The following is a 21,582-nucleotide window of genomic DNA, read 5'->3' on the forward strand; positions in this document are numbered from 1 at the left end:
AGCATGATGCATATGGTAATCATGAGTATGCACACAGAAATCATTAACGTGACGTAAGAACATATAAATGAAGATAACTGCAGAAAGCCTATTGGCCCATCCAGAGCAGCAACTTTATCTCCACCCAATCTCATTCTCAAAAGCTTCAAATAATACAGTAGCTAGAGATATAGTAAAGAGGGTAGTAATGAGTACGGTAGATTACTACTGAACTCAATACTTTATAGGAAAGTAATGAGTGCGAATATATAGATTTAGGAGCTCCTATCCTAAATCTAAGCTTATCCAATTTATACTCATTGCTTCATGTTCTGTCTTATGTTGATACTTTTAAAACCTTATTAATATCTCTTTTGTTATGTCCATTCAACCACTTTTACACCTCAATCATGTCAGCCCTAATTCTTCGCCTTTTAAGAGATTGTAATTTAAGCTTTGTCAATTTTTCTTCATATGACAGGTTTCTAATTTGGGGGATTAACTTTGTCATCCTACGCTGGACACGTTCTTGCGAGTTTATATCCATTCAATAATACGGCGACCAAAACTGAACAGAGTAATCTAAATGGGGTAGTGATGACTATTGTGCTAATGGTAATGATGAGTATGGTGCATATGGTAGTGATGAGCATGGTGCATATGATAGTGGAGTTTATGGTGAATATGGTAGCATTGATTATGTTCCATATGAAAGTGATGAGTATGGTGCATATAGTAGTTATGACTATGGTGCTTATGGAAGTGACGAATATGGTGCATATGGTATTGATAAGTATGGTGCACATGGTAGTAATGAGAATGGTACATGCAGTAGTGATGAGTATAGTGCTTCTGGTAGTAATGACTTTGCTCAATGTGGTAGTGATGAATATAATGCACGTGAACAACCAGAGCGCAACTCCATAGTCTCCTGAGCCTGATGGATGCCTGCTATGTTGCATATGATTGGGATGACATGAGTGCTAATGGTAGTGATGACCATGTTGCATATGGTAGTGATGACCATGTTGCATATGGTAGTGATGGCCATGTTGCAAATGGCAGTGATGACCATGTTGCAAATGGTAGTGATGACTATGGTGTATATGGTAGCAATGAGTATTATGTATATGGTAGTGATGATTATGGTGCATATGGTAGTTATGAGTAGAGTGCATATGGTAGCGATGAGAATGGTGCATATGTTAGTGATGAGTTTGGTGCATATAGTAGTGATGACCATATTGCATATGGCAGTAATGAATATGGTGCATATGGTAGTGATTAGTATTGTGCATATGGCAGTGATGACTATTGTGCATATGCTAGTGATGACTATGCTGCATATAGTTGTGATGAGTATGGTGCATATGTTAGTGATGATTATGGTGCATGTGGTATTGACGACTATGGAGTTTACGGTAGTGATAAAGTTGACCAGACCACTCATTAGAAGGTGAAGGGATGACGACGTTTCGGTCCGTCCTTGACCATTCTCAAGTCGATTGTCACAATCGACTTGAGAATGGTCCAGGACGGACCGAAATGTCGTCGTCCTTTCACCTTCTAGTGTGTGGTCTGGTCAACATACTTTAGCCACGTTATTGTGACTTATCGCCTGCATATGGTAGTAATGAGTTTTGTGCATATGGCAGTGATGACTATAGTAGTAGTAGTAGTAGGCATCCATCAGTTTCAGGAGACTATGGAGTTGCGCTCTGGTGTCCGTTTGGTCTGGAGTTGCCTCACCAGGGCGCAAAGCCAGGATAGGTCGATTCGGGGCAGAAGCTGTTACCCAGGCAGATGGTCCCCCCTCCCTCCCCACAGCGTTAAAAGTCTCCAATGGAAAGGCATACGCCAATACTATTGGTTCCAGCGCCGTCGCAGGAACTGTGAGTTCCGGGAATGACCTCGAAGTTGGTGAAAAAGGGCACAGAGACCTCCAACCTTGGAGACCGCCGTGGACGTGGCCGGAGAAGAACTCCCCATCAAGGGTATGAACGATCCCAACCTCCTGATGATGTCTGATGGTCTAACGTTTCGGGAGCATAAACAAGCAAATATTGCATCAGCCAGAAAAATAATCGGATGGATTACGAGAATTTTCAAATCAAGGGATCCCATCACAATGGTTGTACTCTTCAAGTCACTTGTGTTGTCCCGTCTTGAGTACTGCTCGGTACTCTCTTCCGCCTTCAGAGCAGTAGAGATTGCTGAAAAAGAGGGAATACAGAGAACATATGCGGCACGCATAGACCCGATAAAGCACCTAAACTATTGGGATCGTCTCAAAGCTCTCCAAATGTACTCACTAGAAAGGAGATGAGAGAGATACCAAATAATATTCATATGAAAAATACTGGAGGGCCAAGTACGAAATCTACACAGTAAAATAACAACGTACTGGAGTGAACCATATGGAAGAAAATGCAGAATAGAACCTGTCAAGAGCAGAGGTGCCATAGGCACAATCAGAGAACACTGTATAAACATCAGAGGTCCACGGTTGTTCAACACCCTCCCAGCGAGCGTAAGAAATATTGCCGGAACGACCGTGGACATCTTCAAGAGGAAACTAGATTGTTTCCTCCAAGGAGTGCCGGAGCAGCCGGGCTGTGGTGGGTATGTGGGCCTGCGGGCCGCTCCAAGCAACAGCCTGGTGGACCAAACTCTCACAAGTCAAGTCTGGCCTCGGGCCGGGCTTGGGAAGTAGAAGAACTCCCAGAACCCCATCAACCAGGTATCAACCAGGTAAGCAGAGCCTGAGCAACACAACCCTCGGGAGGTGGGCGTCCCGGTCCCGCACCTACAGGTTCCAGACAGAGATCAGCCCTCTTTCACCCGAGGCCGGCCTCCCTCAAGACCAAGCAGAAGGAAGAGTGATAATTATTAAGTACAACAATTATTATTGTAATAATGCTTATGGTAGTGATTGTGCTTAATATTGTGCTATGGTAGTGATGAGTATGGTGCAAATAATAGTTATGCGTATGAATGTTTACTAAGGCGTGTGAGAGGGAAAGGGCACTGGAGACAAGCTCTACGTAAAACACTCTTTATCTAGGGATATTCCAGTGATACAGGAACTAAACACAGTCAGGTACATCATTTTTTGCCCCAACAGAGTAAACAATATACCATAATGATTGCTATCCTGCTTTTGTGTTTTAAGGAAATAATAAATGAAATTTGAGTGTGGACGACCTGTCCAACCGTCTGCATCCCCTTGTGGTGCTATGCACCCTTAGGCATAAGTTGCTAAGCCGTTTAAAAAAAATCACATCTCTCGCTGTTGAAACATCAAGAAATCAGAGTTGTCCATAGTGTTAAGCTCGATATGGGAACAATTGTAACAAGTGCAAAAAATATGGTAACATACCATAATATAAATTAACAAATTAAACTCAAAATATGTCCGTCGTTGTGTAATTGAGCATAGCATAGGCCCACCTCGAGTTACCACTGTGTGTGTGTGTGTGTGTGTGTGTGTGTGTGTGTGTGTGTGTGTGTGTGTGTGTGTGTGTGTGTGTGTGTGTGTGTGTGTGTGTGTGAGTGTGTGTGTGTGTGTGTGTGTGTGTGTGTGTGTGTGTGTGTGTGTGTGTGTGTGTGTGTGTGTGTGTGTGTGTGTGTGTGTGTGTGTGTGTGTGTGTCTGTGTGTGTGTGTGTGTGTGTGTGTGTGTGTGTGTGTGTGTGTGTGTGTGTGTGTGTGTGTGTGTGTGTGTGTGTGTGTGTGTGTGTGTGTGTGTGTGTGTGTGTGTGTGTGTGTGTGTTCTCTTGTCACGTGGGGGTGGGCGGTCCGGGGCTCTGCTAACACTCGGCTGCTAGGGGCTCAAAGGCCCAAATACTCAGCCCCTCCGACTCCCTGGATTCACCGGAGTCTCCTTGGTCACACAAGAGAGGACCAACAATGCCCACCTCCGCAGGTCTTTGCTTCCACCACAAAGGGGTGCCACTGATTCACCCTGGAAGCCCTTCAGTCAAACACGGGGAAACTGCTGTTAACAGTTCCGGCCTAGACCCGTGGGGGAGTGAAGGAAGACTCAGGTTTACCTATGACCATAACCTCCCTGAGTCTTGCCTGCCAGACAAAAAAAGGTTGCAGGAACTCCTTTCCCGCCTGTCTTCTCTATCTTCCTCTTAGCAAGGTCGCCAGCTGGGTTATTATATCTGCACCCCAGCGATGCAGTTCAGTGGGTGAATTATATATTGTTAGTAGCCAGAAATGTATGCTCATAGAGAAATATCATAAATGGAGGCGCACTCAAACACAGTAATAAAATGTGTGGATTTACTGACGCAAATTACATGAACACACACACACAATCACAAGTAATACATGAATATGGAATATGGATAATGAGTCTGGAGATCGTCAGCCTCTTCTTCCACGACCTCCAACACTCCTTCAAATGGGCAGGAAGACCGGAGTCTCACACTCTCACAGGAGGGCCTCTTCACCACGTCGGCACCTCTTCTTCACTGTCCTGCCATCCATACACACTGTCCTCTCTGACAGTCCTGGACACAAGCTGCCTTGCAGCCTACTCTACTATTAAAGTAATAAAGTCTTGCTGCCACATACACGAGTAAATATTGTGGCCTAACTAGCCTACTCATACAAGGGGTAATGGGAGGGAAAAATGATCTACCTTACACTCCTGGCTCACGACGCCTGTCCCTCGATGGTGTGAGGTTCCCACGCTTCCTTGGGTCGATCCTCGACGATCCAGGACGTTCCACAGGCCCTCAGGTGTCGTGAAGCCTTCGCGTCGTCGCCGTTCCAATCCCTGAGATTCAGCTGCCCCAATCCTGGTTCATCGATGGGCGCTGAGCTAATCACTATTTTTCCCCACACTCGCCTCTCCCACAGGGCGTCGCTCCTTGTCCTAGGCACGGTGTCGTCCTTCCAAGATTCTCAGTGGATGTGACCCCAGTCACAGCTAGGCTTGCTCGCCCACCTTCCAGACCTCAACGTCCAGCCAGCGGCGCCGCCCAGCGTCGTCGCCGACTATTTTCCAAGTTTGGCACTTCTCTGCTCACTGAACTTGGTTCCTCTTTGGCTTCCCAGAAGCGCAGGGTCTCCAATAACTATGATGGCTGCGACAGCCAGCTCAATCCACTGAACAAGGCTTGCAGAGCCTCCAATCCCTGAGAGCAGACCGAGGCGCGTCCTGTCGCTTCCACGGTCAGTACAACTCTGACGTTGGCGCCGCCCGGGGCACTCGGTGACGTCATGGCGGGCCCTGATTTGTCGCCCGCGACCTACGTCGGCCAATCCGCGATCGGCTTGTCTCCCTTCCAAAAGGTCATATCTGCCGTAGGGGATACTGTTTCATTTTATAACAGGGCGCCAATTTTCCTTTATTTACAACTTATAATATAACCTCCTTCCATTAAATGGCAGCCGGTCTGGTCGCCACATATATCATTAGACTCCCTGAACCTCAGAGAATCAGTAGGGAGAGCTGATATGACTCTTTAAGCCGGCAAACGAAAGAAATAGGAGAGGGCACCGTAACATACCCCTCCCCTTAAAATAAGAGTCATATCGGAAGAGCAGCACTCAAGAGGGCAATCTATACTCTTGCTCCCTCCGTTCCTGAAGTGTCACTCCTCCAGTTGGTGACGTGGCTCGTACCACCCTGCCAGTCACTTGCCTCATTGTATCTCCACCTCCCATAGTACCGGGTGTGATGGGTGTTCCCTGAACACCTACAAGAAATCCTCTCTCCGTGGCTACGAGTGTACTCCCACGGCTCGTTACCACTGTAAGATTCAGTGCATGCAGCGCCTCCACCGCGTCGTGCACTCCGAGATAGTCTTGCATTTCCATTGCGTCCTACAGGTACTCCATGTTTCCTCCCATGATCTCCTCTTCGCCAATCTTCTCTCTTCTCGGTTCCTCTTCTCCCGTAGGTGCGTTGTCTCCTCACAGTGGCACTTGTAACCTGTACTCCATCCAGCAGCTCCCTCTCTTCCACACTAGGCTTTTGCGATGGCCCAATGCCCCTCTGGTTAGGCTGGCGCCTACCCTGGGTGTACCTATTCCCTGCTTTCTTCGTATTGCCTTTCCTATACCACTCGCTCCTTCGTTCCCGACGAACATCTTCACTCCTCCATGAGATTTTCTTCCCTGCAGACGTCTTCTTCGGTTCGTGGTTGGGCTCTTCCACCTCCCTGTGGCTCACCTCACTACGGTGGTTCGTCTTGCACCTACCACTATTCATCTGGCCGGCATAGGGTGCCTTGCGTCGTGGCTCCTCCACTCTGCCCCTCACTGCCGTTCGCTCATCCACTGAGCTTACTTTATTCACGTTTCTGTATGGAGGGAGTGCGGTCTGCAGCCTCTTCACCGCCCCAGGCGTTTGTACGGCTGCTCCTCGCCACTCCTCCACCCGCATCATCAGGCTTAGTCGGAGGGCTTCGTCGGGGTTTTCCACTACCTCCGACGACCTCTCTGCACTCTCGCCCACGTTGTCGTCGTCTCTGGCGACGTTTCCCCTGGCGAAGTCGGCTTCCTCACTATTATTTGGAGCGACTGATACCTCACCTGGCAGGGTTGTACCGCTGCTTGAAACATAGGCACTCCTGGCCCAATCAGGTTGTATCCTGCCTCCTCCGAGGTCATTACCCAGCACCATCTGTACATGCTCTAGGGGTAACTTGGGGGCTACAGCTACTATAGCTTTCTCGACTCCGCAGTCGGCAATCAGCTGTACTTCGTGAAGTGGCAACCTGTATTCCTCCCCCACACTGCGTATCCTCACCACTCCCACAGGTGAATCATTAAATTCCTTGGGGAGAATACTCCTGGTCACCATACTTATGTCAGCACCCGTATCTCGAAGCACGGCAACCTCCACTGGGTCTGACTTTCCAAACTTCACGTTGGCCCCGAAAACGAAGGGATGTTCACCCAACTTCATTTCCCAACCATTCACGTTGGGTCCACTATAATATGGGGTGTGAACAAACACTCTCTCCTCTTCCAACATTAATCCTACATTCCTTTGGTGCTCCTCACACTCGCGGGCATAATGTCCTCTCACGCCACAGTTGTAGCATCGGCTGCCTCTCCTGGGCGGCCACTCGCCAGTCACTCTGGCGGTACCACTTGCAGACGTCCCCTGGGTCCTCCTTGGACTCCCTGTCGTCGTGTCCGGGACTGCAGCACTTGCTCCCGAGTTAGGTCCACTGCTCACAGCTTGGGGCTTCCTCCCCGCGTCTCTTGAGCTCTTGAACCACGTTACTTCATCGGGCACACTACTCTTGGGAGAGTCCCCACTCGTCCTCGCTCCTCCTGAACTCCTAAAGTTCCCTCCCGACCTGGGGTAAGGCGAGTGTCTGGGCGGCCCCTCCCTCCTGATATGTAGTGCCTCCTCCAGCATGTCGGCTCGATCCGCTGCAGCCTTCAGGTCCTTAATACCTGCTTCTCTCACCCTTACTCGCAACTCAGGATGGAGCACCGACATGAACTTCTCCATCACTATCAGTCGTTTAACATCATCCACCGACTCCGCTTCCTCCGCCTTCAACCATCGTAGGAATTTCCTTTCCATATCCCTGGCGGTCTCGGCGTAAGTCTTTCCCGACGCTCTTGTACACTCTCTGAACCGCTTCCGGTACATCTCCGGAGTCAGCCGGAATGAGTGGAGAACCGCATTCTTAATCGCGTCATAACTAGTACACTCCTCTAGGTCCAGCATGTTATAGGCTTCCCGGGCCTCACCAGTCAACCTGCCCTGGACCAGAGCAGCCCAATCATCTTCCGGCCACTCCTTCAGAGTCGCTATCCGTTCAAAGTGTTCGAAGAACGCCTCAGCTTCTTGTGGTTCGAACGTAGGTAAGTCACGTTCCCTTACCTTGAGGTCATCCCGCCGTGCAGGTAGTGAGGGCAGACCACGTTCAACGCGACGCAATTCGACTTCTTTCTTTGCCTTTATCTCCTCCAGTCGCAGTTGTCTCTCTCCTTCTTCTCGCTGCAGCCGAGCTTCTCGCTCCTCTCGCTGCAGCTGCAGCCGTGCTTCTCGCTCACCTCGCTGCAGCTCAGCTGTACGTTCCTCTCGCTGCAGCTCAGCTGCACGTTCCTCTCGCTGCATTTGCGCTTCTCTTTCCTCTCGTCGCAGCTGGGCTTCCAGTTGCATCTTCATTATTTCCAGTTGCAGGCTCCTCTTACTACAGCTGGACCTTCCACTGCTCCCATGTTCACTGTGAATTCTCTCCACACTGGTAGGCGCTTGGGGTGGCCCTAGTCGGGACGGTTCACCTTGCGACGGCTCTCCTCGGGACGGCTCCTCTTGAGATGGCTCCTCTCCCGTCGCTTCCTCTCGAGCTGTGAGCTGTGCCATGATCTCTATCCTTCGCTCCGCTACCTTAGTCGTCCTCAACCTGATCCCAAAGTGGTTTGCCACTTGTTGGAGCTGGGCCTTGGTACACTCTTCCAAAATTCTCTCGTCCCTTGTGTCAATAAATTTCTTTACTTTGTCTTCCTCCATCTCTATATCATTGAGCATACACGACAGCACAGACAAGTTAGTAGGCACTAATTTCACCGTTTCAGTCCCTTAGCTGGTTGAGTAACAGTACCACCGAATTCACTGGCCACACTGTATTAGTACCCTGGCAACACTTGTCTTGCAATTTGGTCCACACTGTAGCTTGATCCACGCTTCCTGGCGAAGTTCCCAGTTCTTGGCTACTGGGGTTCGAATCCTGGCGAGGTCGCCAGTTCTCTTGTCACGTGGGGGTGGGCGGTCCGGGGCTCTGCTAACACTCGGCTGCTAGGGGCTCAAAGGCCCAAATACTCAGCCCCTCCGACTCCCTGGATTCACCGGAGTCTCCTTGGTCACACAAGAGAGGACCAACAATGCCCACCTCCGCAGGTCTTTGCTTCCACCACAAAGGGGTGCCACTGATTCACCCTGGAAGCCCTTCAGTCAAACACGGGGAAACTGCTGTTAACAGTTCCGGCCTAGACCCGTGGGGGAGTGAAGGAAGACTCAGGTTTACCTATGACCATAACCTCCCTGAGTCTTGCCTGCCAGACAAAAAAAGGTTGCAGGAACTCCTTTCCCGCCTGTCTTCTCTATCTTCCTCTTAGCAAGGTCGCCAGCTGGGTTATTATATCTGCACCCCAGCGATGCAGTTCAGTGGGTGAATTATATATTGTTAGTAGCCAGAAATGTATGCTCATAGAGAAATATCATAAATGGAGGCGCACTCAAACACAGTAATAAAATGTGTGGATTTACTGACGCAAATTACATGAACACACACACACAATCACAAGTAATACATGAATATGGAATATGGATAATGAGTCTGGAGATCGTCAGCCTCTTCTTCCACGACCTCCAACACTCCTTCAAATGGGCAGGAAGACCGGAGTCTCACACTCTCACAGGAGGGCCTCTTCACCACGTCGGCACCTCTTCTTCACTGTCCTGCCATCCATACACACTGTCCTCTCTGACAGTCCTGGACACAAGCTGCCTTGCAGCCTACTCTACTATTAAAGTAATAAAGTCTTGCTGCCACATACACGAGTAAATATTGTGGCCTAACTAGCCTACTCATACAAGGGGTAATGGGAGGGAAAAATGATCTACCTTACACTCCTGGCTCACGACGCCTGTCCCTCGATGGTGTGAGGTTCCCACGCTTCCTTGGGTCGATCCTCGACGATCCAGGACGTTCCACAGGCCCTCAGGTGTCGTGAAGCCTTCGCGTCGTCGCCGTTCCAATCCCTGAGATTCAGCTGCCCCAATCCTGGTTCATCGATGGGCGCTGAGCTAATCACTATTTTTCCCCACACTCGCCTCTCCCACAGGGCGTCGCTCCTTGTCCTAGGCACGGTGTCGTCCTTCCAAGATTCTCAGTGGATGTGACCCCAGTCACAGCTAGGCTTGCTCGCCCACCTTCCAGACCTCAACGTCCAGCCAGCGGCGCCGCCCAGCGTCGTCGCCGACTATTTTCCAAGTTTGGCACTTCTCTGCTCACTGAACTTGGTTCCTCTTTGGCTTCCCAGAAGCGCAGGGTCTCCAATAACTATGATGGCTGCGACAGCCAGCTCAATCCACTGAACAAGGCTTGCAGAGCCTCCAATCCCTGAGAGCAGACCGAGGCGCGTCCTGTCGCTTCCACGGTCAGTACAACTCTGACGTTGGCGCCGCCCGGGGCACTCGGTGACGTCATGGCGGGCCCTGATTTGTCGCCCGCGACCTACGTCGGCCAATCCGCGATCGGCTTGTCTCCCTTCCAAAAGGTCATATCTGCCGTAGGGGATACTGTTTCATTTTATAACAGGGCGCCAATTTTCCTTTATTTACAACTTATAATATAACCTCCTTCCATTAAATGGCAGCCGGTCTGGTCGCCACATATATCATTAGACTCCCTGAACCTCAGAGAATCAGTAGGGAGAGCTGATATGACTCTTTAAGCCGGCAAACGAAAGAAATAGGAGAGGGCACTGTAACATACCCCTCCCCTTAAAATAAGAGTCATATCGGAAGAGCAGCACTCAAGAGGGCAATCTATACTCTTGCTCCCTCCGTTCCTGAAGTGTCACTCCTCCAGTTGGTGACGTGGCTCGTACCACCCTGCCAGTCACTTGCCTCATTGTATCTCCACCTCGCATAGTACCGGGTGTGATGGGTGTTCCCTGAACACCTACAAGAAATCCTCTCTCCGTGGCTACAAGTGTACTCCCACGGCTCGTTACCACTGTAAGATTCAGTGCATGCAGCGCCTCCACCGCGTCGTGCACTCCGAGATAGTCTTGCATTTCCATTGCGTCCTACAGGTACTCCATGTTTCCTCCCATGATCTCCTCTTCGCCAATCTTCTCTCTTCTCGGTTCCTCTTCTCCCGTAGGTGCGTTGTCTCCTCACAGTGGCACTTGTAACCTGTACTCCATCCAGCAGCTCCCTCTCTTCCACACTAGGCTTTTGCGATGGCCCAATGCCCCTCTGGTTAGGCTGGCGCCTACCCTGGGTGTACCTATTCCCTGCTTTCTTCGTATTGCCTTTCCTATACCACTCGCTCCTTCGTTCCCGACGAACATCTTCACTCCTCCATGAGATTTTCTTCCCTGCAGACGTCTTCTTCGGTTCGTGGTTGGGCTCTTCCACCTCCCTGTGGCTCACCTCACTACGGTGGTTCGTCTTGCACCTACCACTATTCATCTGGCCGGCATAGGGTGCCTTGCGTCGTGGCTCCTCCACTCTGCCCCTCACTGCCGTTCGCTCATCCACTGAGCTTACTTTATTCACGTTTCTGTATGGAGGGAGTGCGGTCTGCAGCCTCTTCACCGCCCCAGGCGTTTGTACGGCTGCTCCTCGCCACTCCTCCACCCGCATCATCAGGCTTAGTCGGAGGGCTTCGTCGGGGTTTTCCACTACCTCCGACGACCTCTCTGCACTCTCGCCCACGTTGTCGTCGTCTCTGGCGACGTTTCCCCTGGCGAAGTCGGCTTCCTCACTATTATTTGGAGCGACTGATACCTCACCTGGCAGGGTTGTACCGCTGCTTGAAACATAGGCACTCCTGGCCCAATCAGGTTGTATCCTGCCTCCTCCGAGGTCATTACCCAGCACCATCTGTACATGCTCTAGGGGTAACTTGGGGGCTACAGCTACTATAGCTTTCTCGACTCCGCAGTCGGCAATCAGCTGTACTTCGTGAAGTGGCAACCTGTATTCCTCCCCCACACTGCGTATCCTCACCACTCCCACAGGTGACTCATTAAATTCCTTGGGGAGAATACTCCTGGTCACCATACTTATGTCAGCACCCGTATCTCGAAGCACGGCAACCTCCACTGGGTCTGACTTTCCAAACTTCACGTTGGCCCCGAAAACGAAGGGATGTTCACCCAACTTCATTTCCCAACCATTCACGTTGGGTCCACTATAATATGGGGTGTGAACAAACACTCTCTCCTCTTCCAACATTAATCCTACATTCCTTTGGTGCTCCTCACACTCGCGGGCATAATGTCCTCTCACGCCACAGTTGTAGCATCGGCTGCCTCTCCTGGGCGGCCACTCGCCAGTCACTCTGGCGGTACCACTTGCAGACGTCCCCTGGGTCCTCCTTGGACTCCCTGTCGTCGTGTCCGGGACTGCAGCACTTGCTCCCGAGTTAGGTCCACTGCTCACAGCTTGGGGCTTCCTCCCCGCGTCTCTTGAGCTCTTGAACCACGTTACTTCATCGGGCACACTACTCTTGGGAGAGTCCCCACTCGTCCTCGCTCCTCCTGAACTCCTAAAGTTCCCTCCCGACCTGGGGTAAGGCGAGTGTCTGGGCGGCCCCTCCCTCCTGATATGTAGTGCCTCCTCCAGCATGTCGGCTCGATCCGCTGCAGCCTTCAGGTCCTTAATACCTGCTTCTCTCACCCTTACTCGCAACTCAGGATGGAGCACCGACATGAACTTCTCCATCACTATCAGTCGTTTAACATCATCCACCGACTCCGCTTCCTCCGCCTTCAACCATCGTAGGAATTTCCTTTCCATATCCCTGGCGGTCTCGGCGTAAGTCTTTCCCGACGCTCTTGTACACTCTCTGAACCGCTTCCGGTACATCTCCGGAGTCAGCCGGAATGAGTGGAGAACCGCATTCTTAATCGCGTCATAACTAGTACACTCCTCTAGGTCCAGCATGTTATAGGCTTCCCGGGCCTCACCAGTCAACCTGCCCTGGACCAGAGCAGCCCAATCATCTTCCGGCCACTCCTTCAGAGTCGCTATCCGTTCAAAGTGTTCGAAGAACGCCTCAGCTTCTTGTGGTTCGAACGTAGGTAAGTCACGTTCCCTTACCTTGAGGTCATCCCGCCGTGCAGGTAGTGAGGGCAGACCACGTTCAACGCGACGCAATTCGACTTCTTTCTTTGCCTTTATCTCCTCCAGTCGCAGTTGTCTCTCTCCTTCTTCTCGCTGCAGCCGAGCTTCTCGCTCCTCTCGCTGCAGCTGCAGCCGTGCTTCTCGCTCACCTCGCTGCAGCTCAGCTGTACGTTCCTCTCGCTGCAGCTCAGCTGCACGTTCCTCTCGCTGCATTTGCGCTTCTCTTTCCTCTCGTCGCAGCTGGGCTTCCAGTTGCATCTTCATTATTTCCAGTTGCAGGCTCCTCTTACTACAGCTGGACCTTCCACTGCTCCCATGTTCACTGTGAATTCTCTCCACACTGGTAGGCGCTTGGGGTGGCCCTAGTCGGGACGGTTCACCTTGCGACGGCTCTCCTCGGGACGGCTCCTCTTGAGATGGCTCCTCTCCCGTCGCTTCCTCTCGAGCTGTGAGCTGTGCCATGATCTCTATCCTTCGCTCCGCTACCTTAGTCGTCCTCAACCTGATCCCAAAGTGGTTTGCCACTTGTTGGAGCTGGGCCTTGGTACACTCTTCCAAAATTCTCTCGTCCCTTGTGTCAATAAATTTCTTTACTTTGTCTTCCTCCATCTCTATATCATTGAGCATACACGACAGCACAGACAAGTTAGTAGGCACTAATTTCACCGTTTCAGTCCCTTAGCTGGTTGAGTAACAGTACCACCGAATTCACTGGCCACACTGTATTAGTACCCTGGCAACACTTGTCTTGCAATTTGGTCCACACTGTAGCTTGATCCACGCTTCCTGGCGAAGTTCCCAGTTCTTGGCTACTGGGGTTCGAATCCTGGCGAGGTCGCCAGTTCTCTTGTCACGTGGGGGTGGGCGGTCCGGGGCTCTGCTAACACTCGGCTGCTAGGGGCTCAAAGGCCCAAATACTCAGCCCCTCCGACTCCCTGGATTCACCGGAGTCTCCTTGGTCACACAAGAGAGGACCAACAATGCCCACCTCCGCAGGTCTTTGCTTCCACCACAAAGGGGTGCCACTGATTCACCCTGGAAGCCCTTCAGTCAAACACGGGGAAACTGCTGTTAACAGTTCCGGCCTAGACCCGTGGGGGAGTGAAGGAAGACTCAGGTTTACCTATGACCATAACCTCCCTGAGTCTTGCCTGCCAGACAAAAAAAGGTTGCAGGAACTCCTTTCCCGCCTGTCTTCTCTATCTTCCTCTTAGCAAGGTCGCCAGCTGGGTTATTATATCTGCACCCCAGCGATGCAGTTCAGTGGGTGAATTATATATTGTTAGTAGCCAGAAATGTATGCTCATAGAGAAATATCATAAATGGAGGCGCACTCAAACACAGTAATAAAATGTGTGGATTTACTGACGCAAATTACATGAACACACACACACAATCACAAGTAATACATGAATATGGAATATGGATAATGAGTCTGGAGATCGTCAGCCTCTTCTTCCACGACCTCCAACACTCCTTCAAATGGGCAGGAAGACCGGAGTCTCACACTCTCACAGGAGGGCCTCTTCACCACGTCGGCACCTCTTCTTCACTGTCCTGCCATCCATACACACTGTCCTCTCTGACAGTCCTGGACACAAGCTGCCTTGCAGCCTACTCTACTATTAAAGTAATAAAGTCTTGCTGCCACATACACGAGTAAATATTGTGGCCTAACTAGCCTACTCATACAAGGGGTAATGGGAGGGAAAAATGATCTACCTTACACTCCTGGCTCACGACGCCTGTCCCTCGATGGTGTGAGGTTCCCACGCTTCCTTGGGTCGATCCTCGACGATCCAGGACGTTCCACAGGCCCTCAGGTGTCGTGAAGCCTTCGCGTCGTCGCCGTTCCAATCCCTGAGATTCAGCTGCCCCAATCCTGGTTCATCGATGGGCGCTGAGCTAATCACTATTTTTCCCCACACTCGCCTCTCCCACAGGGCGTCGCTCCTTGTCCTAGGCACGGTGTCGTCCTTCCAAGATTCTCAGTGGATGTGACCCCAGTCACAGCTAGGCTTGCTCGCCCACCTTCCAGACCTCAACGTCCAGCCAGCGGCGCCGCCCAGCGTCGTCGCCGACTATTTTCCAAGTTTGGCACTTCTCTGCTCACTGAACTTGGTTCCTCTTTGGCTTCCCAGAAGCGCAGGGTCTCCAATAACTATGATGGCTGCGACAGCCAGCTCAATCCACTGAACAAGGCTTGCAGAGCCTCCAATCCCTGAGAGCAGACCGAGGCGCGTCCTGTCGCTTCCACGGTCAGTACAACTCTGACGTTGGCGCCGCCCGGGGCACTCGGTGACGTCATGGCGGGCCCTGATTTGTCGCCCGCGACCTACGTCGGCCAATCCGCGATCGGCTTGTCTCCCTTCCAAAAGGTCATATCTGCCGTAGGGGATACTGTTTCATTTTATAACAGGGCGCCAATTTTCCTTTATTTACAACTTATAATATAACCTCCTTCCATTAAATGGCAGCCGGTCTGGTCGCCACATATATCATTAGACTCCCTGAACCTCAGAGAATCAGTAGGGAGAGCTGATATGACTCTTTAAGCCGGCAAACGAAAGAAATAGGAGAGGGCACTGTAACATACCCCTCCCCTTAAAATAAGAGTCATATCGGAAGAGCAGCACTCAAGAGGGCAATCTATACTCTTGCTCCCTCCGTTCCTGAAGTGTCACTCCTCCAGTTGGTGACGTGGCTCGTACCACCCTGCCAGTCACTTGCCTCATTGTATCTCCACCTCGCATAGTACCGGGTGTGATGGGTGTTCCCTGAACACCTACAAGAAATCCTCTCTCCGTGGCTACAAGTGTACTCCCACGGCTCGTTACCACTGTAAGATTCAGTGCATGCAGCGCCTCCACCGCGTCGTGCACTCCGAGATAGTCTTGCATTTCCATTGCGTCCTACAGGTACTCCATGTTTCCTCCCATGATCTCCTCTTCGCCAATCTTCTCTCTTCTCGGTTCCTCTTCTCCCGTAGGTGCGTTGTCTCCTCACAGTGGCACTTGTAACCTGTACTCCATCCAGCAGCTCCCTCTCTTCCACACTAGGCTTTTGCGATGGCCCAATGCCCCTCTGGTTAGGCTGGCGCCTACCCTGGGTGTACCTATTCCCTGCTTTCTTCGTATTGCCTTTCCTATACCACTCGCTCCTTCGTTCCCGACGAACATCTTCACTCCTCCATGAGATTTTCTTCCCTGCAGACGTCTTCTTCGGTTCGTGGTTGGGCTCTTCCACCTCCCTGTGGCTCACCTCACTACGGTGGTTCGTCTTGCACCTACCACTATTCATCTGGCCGGCATAGGGTGCCTTGCGTCGTGGCTCCTCCACTCTGCCCCTCACTGCCGTTCGCTCATCCACTGAGCTTACTTTATTCACGTTTCTGTATGGAGGGAGTGCGGTCTGCAGCCTCTTCACCGCCCCAGGCGTTTGTACGGCTGCTCCTCGCCACTCCTCCACCCGCATCATCAGGCTTAGTCGGAGGGCTTCGTCGGGGTTTTCCACTACCTCCGACGACCTCTCTGCACTCTCGCCCACGTTGTCGTCGTCTCTGGCGACGTTTCCCCTGGCGAAGTCGGCTTCCTCACTATTATTTGGAGCGACTGATACCTCACCTGGCAGGGTTGTACCGCTGCTTGAAACATAGGCACTCCTGGCCCAATCAGGTTGTATCCTGCCTCCTCCGAGGTCATTACCCAGCACCATCTGTACATGCTCTAGGGGTAACTTGGGGGCTACAGCTACTATAGCTTTCTCGACTCCGCAGTCGGCAATCAGCTGTACTTCGTGAAGTGGCAACCTGTATTCCTCCCCCACACTGCGTATCCTCACCACTCCCACAGGTGAATCATTAAATTCCTTGGGGAGAATACTCCTGGTCACCATACTTATGTCAGCACCCGTATCTCGAAGCACGGCAACCTCCACTGGGTCTGACTTTCCAAACTTCACGTTGGCCCCGAAAACGAAGGGATGTTCACCCAACTTCATTTCCCAACCATTCACGTTGGGTCCACTATAATATGGGGTGTGAACAAACACTCTCTCCTCTTCCAACATTAATCCTACATTCCTTTGGTGCTCCTCACACTCGCGGGCATAATGTCCTCTCACGCCACAGTTGTAGCATCGGCTGCCTCTCCTGGGCGGCCACTCGCCAGTCACTCTGGCGGTACCACTTGCAGACGTCCCCTGGGTCCTCCTTGGACTCCCTGTCGTCGTGTCCGGGACTGCAGCACTTGCTCCCGAGTTAGGTCCACTGCTCACAGCTTGGGGCTTCCTCCCCGCGTCTCTTGAGCTCTTGAACCACGTTACTTCATCGGGCACACTACTCTTGGGAGAGTCCCCACTCGTCCTCGCTCCTCCTGAACTCCTAAAGTTCCCTCCCGACCTGGGGTAAGGCGAGTGTCTGGGCGGCCCCTCCCTCCTGATATGTAGTGCCTCCTCCAGCATGTCGGCTCGATCCGCTGCAGCCTTCAGGTCCTTAATACCTGCTTCTCTCACCCTTACTCGCAACTCAGGATGGAGCACCGACATGAACTTCTCCATCACTATCAGTCGTTTAACATCATCCACCGACTCCGCTTCCTCCGCCTTCAACCATCGTAGGAATTTCCTTTCCATATCCCTGGCGGTCTCGGCGTAAGTCTTTCCCGACGCTCTTGTACACTCTCTGAACCGCTTCCGGTACATCTCCGGAGTCAGCCGGAATGAGTGGAGAACCGCATTCTTAATCGCGTCATAACTAGTACACTCCTCTAGGTCCAGCATGTTATAGGCTTCCCGGGCCTCACCAGTCAACCTGCCCTGGACCAGAGCAGCCCAATCATCTTCCGGCCACTCCTTCAGAGTCGCTATCCGTTCAAAGTGTTCGAAGAACGCCTCAGCTTCTTGTGGTTCGAACGTAGGTAAGTCACGTTCCCTTACCTTGAGGTCATCCCGCCGTGCAGGTAGTGAGGGCAGACCACGTTCAACGCGACGCAATTCGACTTCTTTCTTTGCCTTTATCTCCTCCAGTCGCAGTTGTCTCTCTCCTTCTTCTCGCTGCAGCCGAGCTTCTCGCTCCTCTCGCTGCAGCTGCAGCCGTGCTTCTCGCTCACCTCGCTGCAGCTCAGCTGTACGTTCCTCTCGCTGCAGCTCAGCTGCACGTTCCTCTCGCTGCATTTGCGCTTCTCTTTCCTCTCGTCGCAGCTGGGCTTCCAGTTGCATCTTCATTATTTCCAGTTGCAGGCTCCTCTTACTACAGCTGGACCTTCCACTGCTCCCATGTTCACTGTGAATTCTCTCCACACTGGTAGGCGCTTGGGGTGGCCCTAGTCGGGACGGTTCACCTTGCGACGGCTCTCCTCGGGACGGCTCCTCTTGAGATGGCTCCTCTCCTGTCGCTTCCTCTCGAGCTGTGAGCTGTGCCATGATCTCTATCCTTCGCTCCGCTACCTTAGTCGTCCTCAACCTGATCCCAAAGTGGTTTGCCACTTGTTGGAGCTGGGCCTTGGTACACTCTTCCAAAATTCTCTCGTCCCTTGTGTCAATAAATTTCTTTACTTTGTCTTCCTCCATCTCTATATCATTGAGCATACACGACAGCACAGACAAGTTAGTAGGCACTAATTTCACCGTTTCAGTCCCTTAGCTGGTTGAGTAACAGTACCACCGAATTCACTGGCCACACTGTATTAGTACCCTGGCAACACTTGTCTTGCAATTTGGTCCACACTGTAGCTTGATCCACGCTTCCTGGCGAAGTTCCCAGTTCTTGGCTACTGGGGTTCGAATCCTGGCGAGGTCGCCAGTTCTCTTGTCACGTGGGGGTGGGCGGTCCGGGGCTCTGCTAACACTCGGCTGCTAGGGGCTCAAAGGCCCAAATACTCAGCCCCTCCGACTCCCTGGATTCACCGGAGTCTCCTTGGTCACACAAGAGAGGACCAACAATGCCCACCTCCGCAGGTCTTTGCTTCCACCACAAAGGGGTGCCACTGATTCACCCTGGAAGCCCTTCAGTCAAACACGGGGAAACTGCTGTTAACAGTTCCGGCCTAGACCCGTGGGGGAGTGAAGGAAGACTCAGGTTTACCTATGACCATAACCTCCCTGAGTCTTGCCTGCCAGACAAAAAAAGGTTGCAGGAACTCCTTTCCCGCCTGTCTTCTCTATCTTCCTCTTAGCAAGGTCGCCAGCTGGGTTATTATATCTGCACCCCAGCGATGCAGTTCAGTGGGTGAATTATATATTGTTAGTAGCCAGAAATGTATGCTCATAGAGAAATATCATAAATGGAGGCGCACTCAAACACAGTAATAAAATGTGTGGATTTACTGACGCAAATTACATGAACACACACACACAATCACAAGTAATACATGAATATGGAATATGGATAATGAGTCTGGAGATCGTCAGCCTCTTCTTCCACGACCTCCAACACTCCTTCAAATGGGCAGGAAGACCGGAGTCTCACACTCTCACAGGAGGGCCTCTTCACCACGTCGGCACCTCTTCTTCACTGTCCTGCCATCCATACACACTGTCCTCTCTGACAGTCCTGGACACAAGCTGCCTTGCAGCCTACTCTACTATTAAAGTAATAAAGTCTTGCTGCCACATACACGAGTAAATATTGTGGCCTAACTAGCCTACTCATACAAGGGGTAATGGGAGGGAAAAATGATCTACCTTACACTCCTGGCTCACGACGCCTGTCCCTCGATGGTGTGAGGTTCCCACGCTTCCTTGGGTCGATCCTCGACGATCCAGGACGTTCCACAGGCCCTCAGGTGTCGTGAAGCCTTCGCGTCGTCGCCGTTCCAATCCCTGAGATTCAGCTGCCCCAATCCTGGTTCATCGATGGGCGCTGAGCTAATCACTATTTTTCCCCACACTCGCCTCTCCCACAGGGCGTCGCTCCTTGTCCTAGGCACGGTGTCGTCCTTCCAAGATTCTCAGTGGATGTGACCCCAGTCACAGCTAGGCTTGCTCGCCCACCTTCCAGACCTCAACGTCCAGCCAGCGGCGCCGCCCAGCGTCGTCGCCGACTATTTTCCAAGTTTGGCACTTCTCTGCTCACTGAACTTGGTTCCTCTTTGGCTTCCCAGAAGCGCAGGGTCTCCAATAACTATGATGGCTGCGACAGCCAGCTCAATCCACTGAACAAGGCTTGCAGAGCCTCCAATCCCTGAGAGCAGACCGAGGCGCGTCCTGTCGCTTCCACGGTCAGTACAACTCTGACGTTGGCGCCGCCCGGGGCACTCGGTGACGTCATGGCGGGCCCTGATTTGTCGCCCGCGACCTACGTCGGCCAATCCGCGATCGGCTTGTCTCCCTTCCAAAAGGTCATATCTGCCGTAGGGGATACTGTTTCATTTTATAACAGGGCGCCAATTTTCCTTTATTTACAACTTATAATATAACCTCCTTCCATTAAATGGCAGCCGGTCTGGTCGCCACATATATCATTAGACTCCCTGAACCTCAGAGAATCAGTAGGGAGAGCTGATATGACTCTTTAAGCCGGCAAACGAAAGAAATAGGAGAGGGCACCGTAACAGTGTGTGTGTGTGTGTGTGTGTGTGTGTGTGTGTGTGTGTGTGTGTGTGTGTGTGTGTGTGTGTGTGTGTGTGTGTGTGTGTGTGTGTGTGTGTGTACTCACCTATATGTACTCACCTATATGTGCTTGCAGGATCGAGCATTGACTCTTGGATCCCGCCTTTCGAGCATCGGTTGTTTACAGCAATGACTCCTGTCCCATTTCCCTATCATTACCTGGTTTTAAAATTATGAATAGTATTTGCTTCCACAACCTGTTCCTGAAGTGCATTCCATTTCCCCACTACTCTCACGCTAAAAGAAAACTTCCTTACATCTCTGTGACTCATCTGAGTTTCAAGCTTCCATCCATGTCCTCTCGTTCTGTTACTATTCCGTGTGAACATTTCGTCTATGTCCACTCTGTCAATTCCTCTGAGTATCTTATACGTTCCTATCATGTCCCCCCTCTCCCTTCTTCTTTCTAGTGTCGTAAGGCACAGTTCCCTCAGGCGCTCTTCATACCCCATCCCTCGTAGCTCTGGGACGAGTCTCGTTGCAAACCTCTGAACCTTTTCCAGTTTCATTATATGCTTCTTCAGATGGGGACTCCATGATGAGGCGGCATACTCTAAGACTGGCCTTACGTAGGCAGTGTAAAGCGCCCTAAATGCCTCCTTACTTAGGTTTCTGAATGATGTTCTAACTTTTGCCAGTGTAGAGTACGCTGCTGTCGTTATCCTATTAATATGTGCCTCAGGAGATAGATTAGGTGTTACGTCCACCCCCAGGTCTCTTTCACGCGTCGTTACAGGTAGGCTGTTCCCCTTCATTGTGTACTGTCCCTTTGGTCTCCTATCTCCTAGTCCCATTTCCATAACTTTACATTTGCTCGTGTTGAATTCTAGTAGCCATTTCTCTGACCATCTCTGCAATCTGTTCAGGTCCTCTTGGAGGATCCTGCAATCCTCATCTGTCACAACTCTTCTCATCAACTTTGCATCATCCGCAAACATCGACATGTAGGACTCTACGCCTGTAAACATGTCGTTAACATATACAAGAAATAGAATTGGTCCCAGCACCGATCCTTGTGGTACTCCACTTGTTACTGTTCGCCAGTCCGACTTCTCGCCCCTTACCGTAACTCTTTGGCTCCTTCCTGTTAGGTAGTTCCTTATCCATTCTAGGACCTTTCCCCCCACCCCCGCCTGCCTCTCGAGCTTGA

General features: G+C 51.5%; 1 protein-coding gene across 1 annotated transcript in view; it reads right to left on the minus strand.

The window, feature by feature from the left end:
* Positions 1-1,842: 1,842 nt before the first annotated feature.
* The window catches only part of LOC138371024 (sodium-coupled monocarboxylate transporter 1-like), a 102,393-nt gene continuing 82,653 nt past the window's right edge, over positions 1,843-21,582 (minus strand). The window contains exon 8 of the mRNA XM_069335664.1: positions 1,843-2,192. Within this exon, the coding sequence (XP_069191765.1) occupies positions 1,843-2,192 (350 nt within the window). The remainder of the gene's footprint in view (positions 2,193-21,582) is intronic.

Source organism: Procambarus clarkii, chromosome 34 (assembly GCF_040958095.1).
Source record: "Procambarus clarkii isolate CNS0578487 chromosome 34, FALCON_Pclarkii_2.0, whole genome shotgun sequence".
NCBI lineage: Eukaryota > Metazoa > Arthropoda > Malacostraca > Decapoda > Cambaridae > Procambarus > Procambarus clarkii.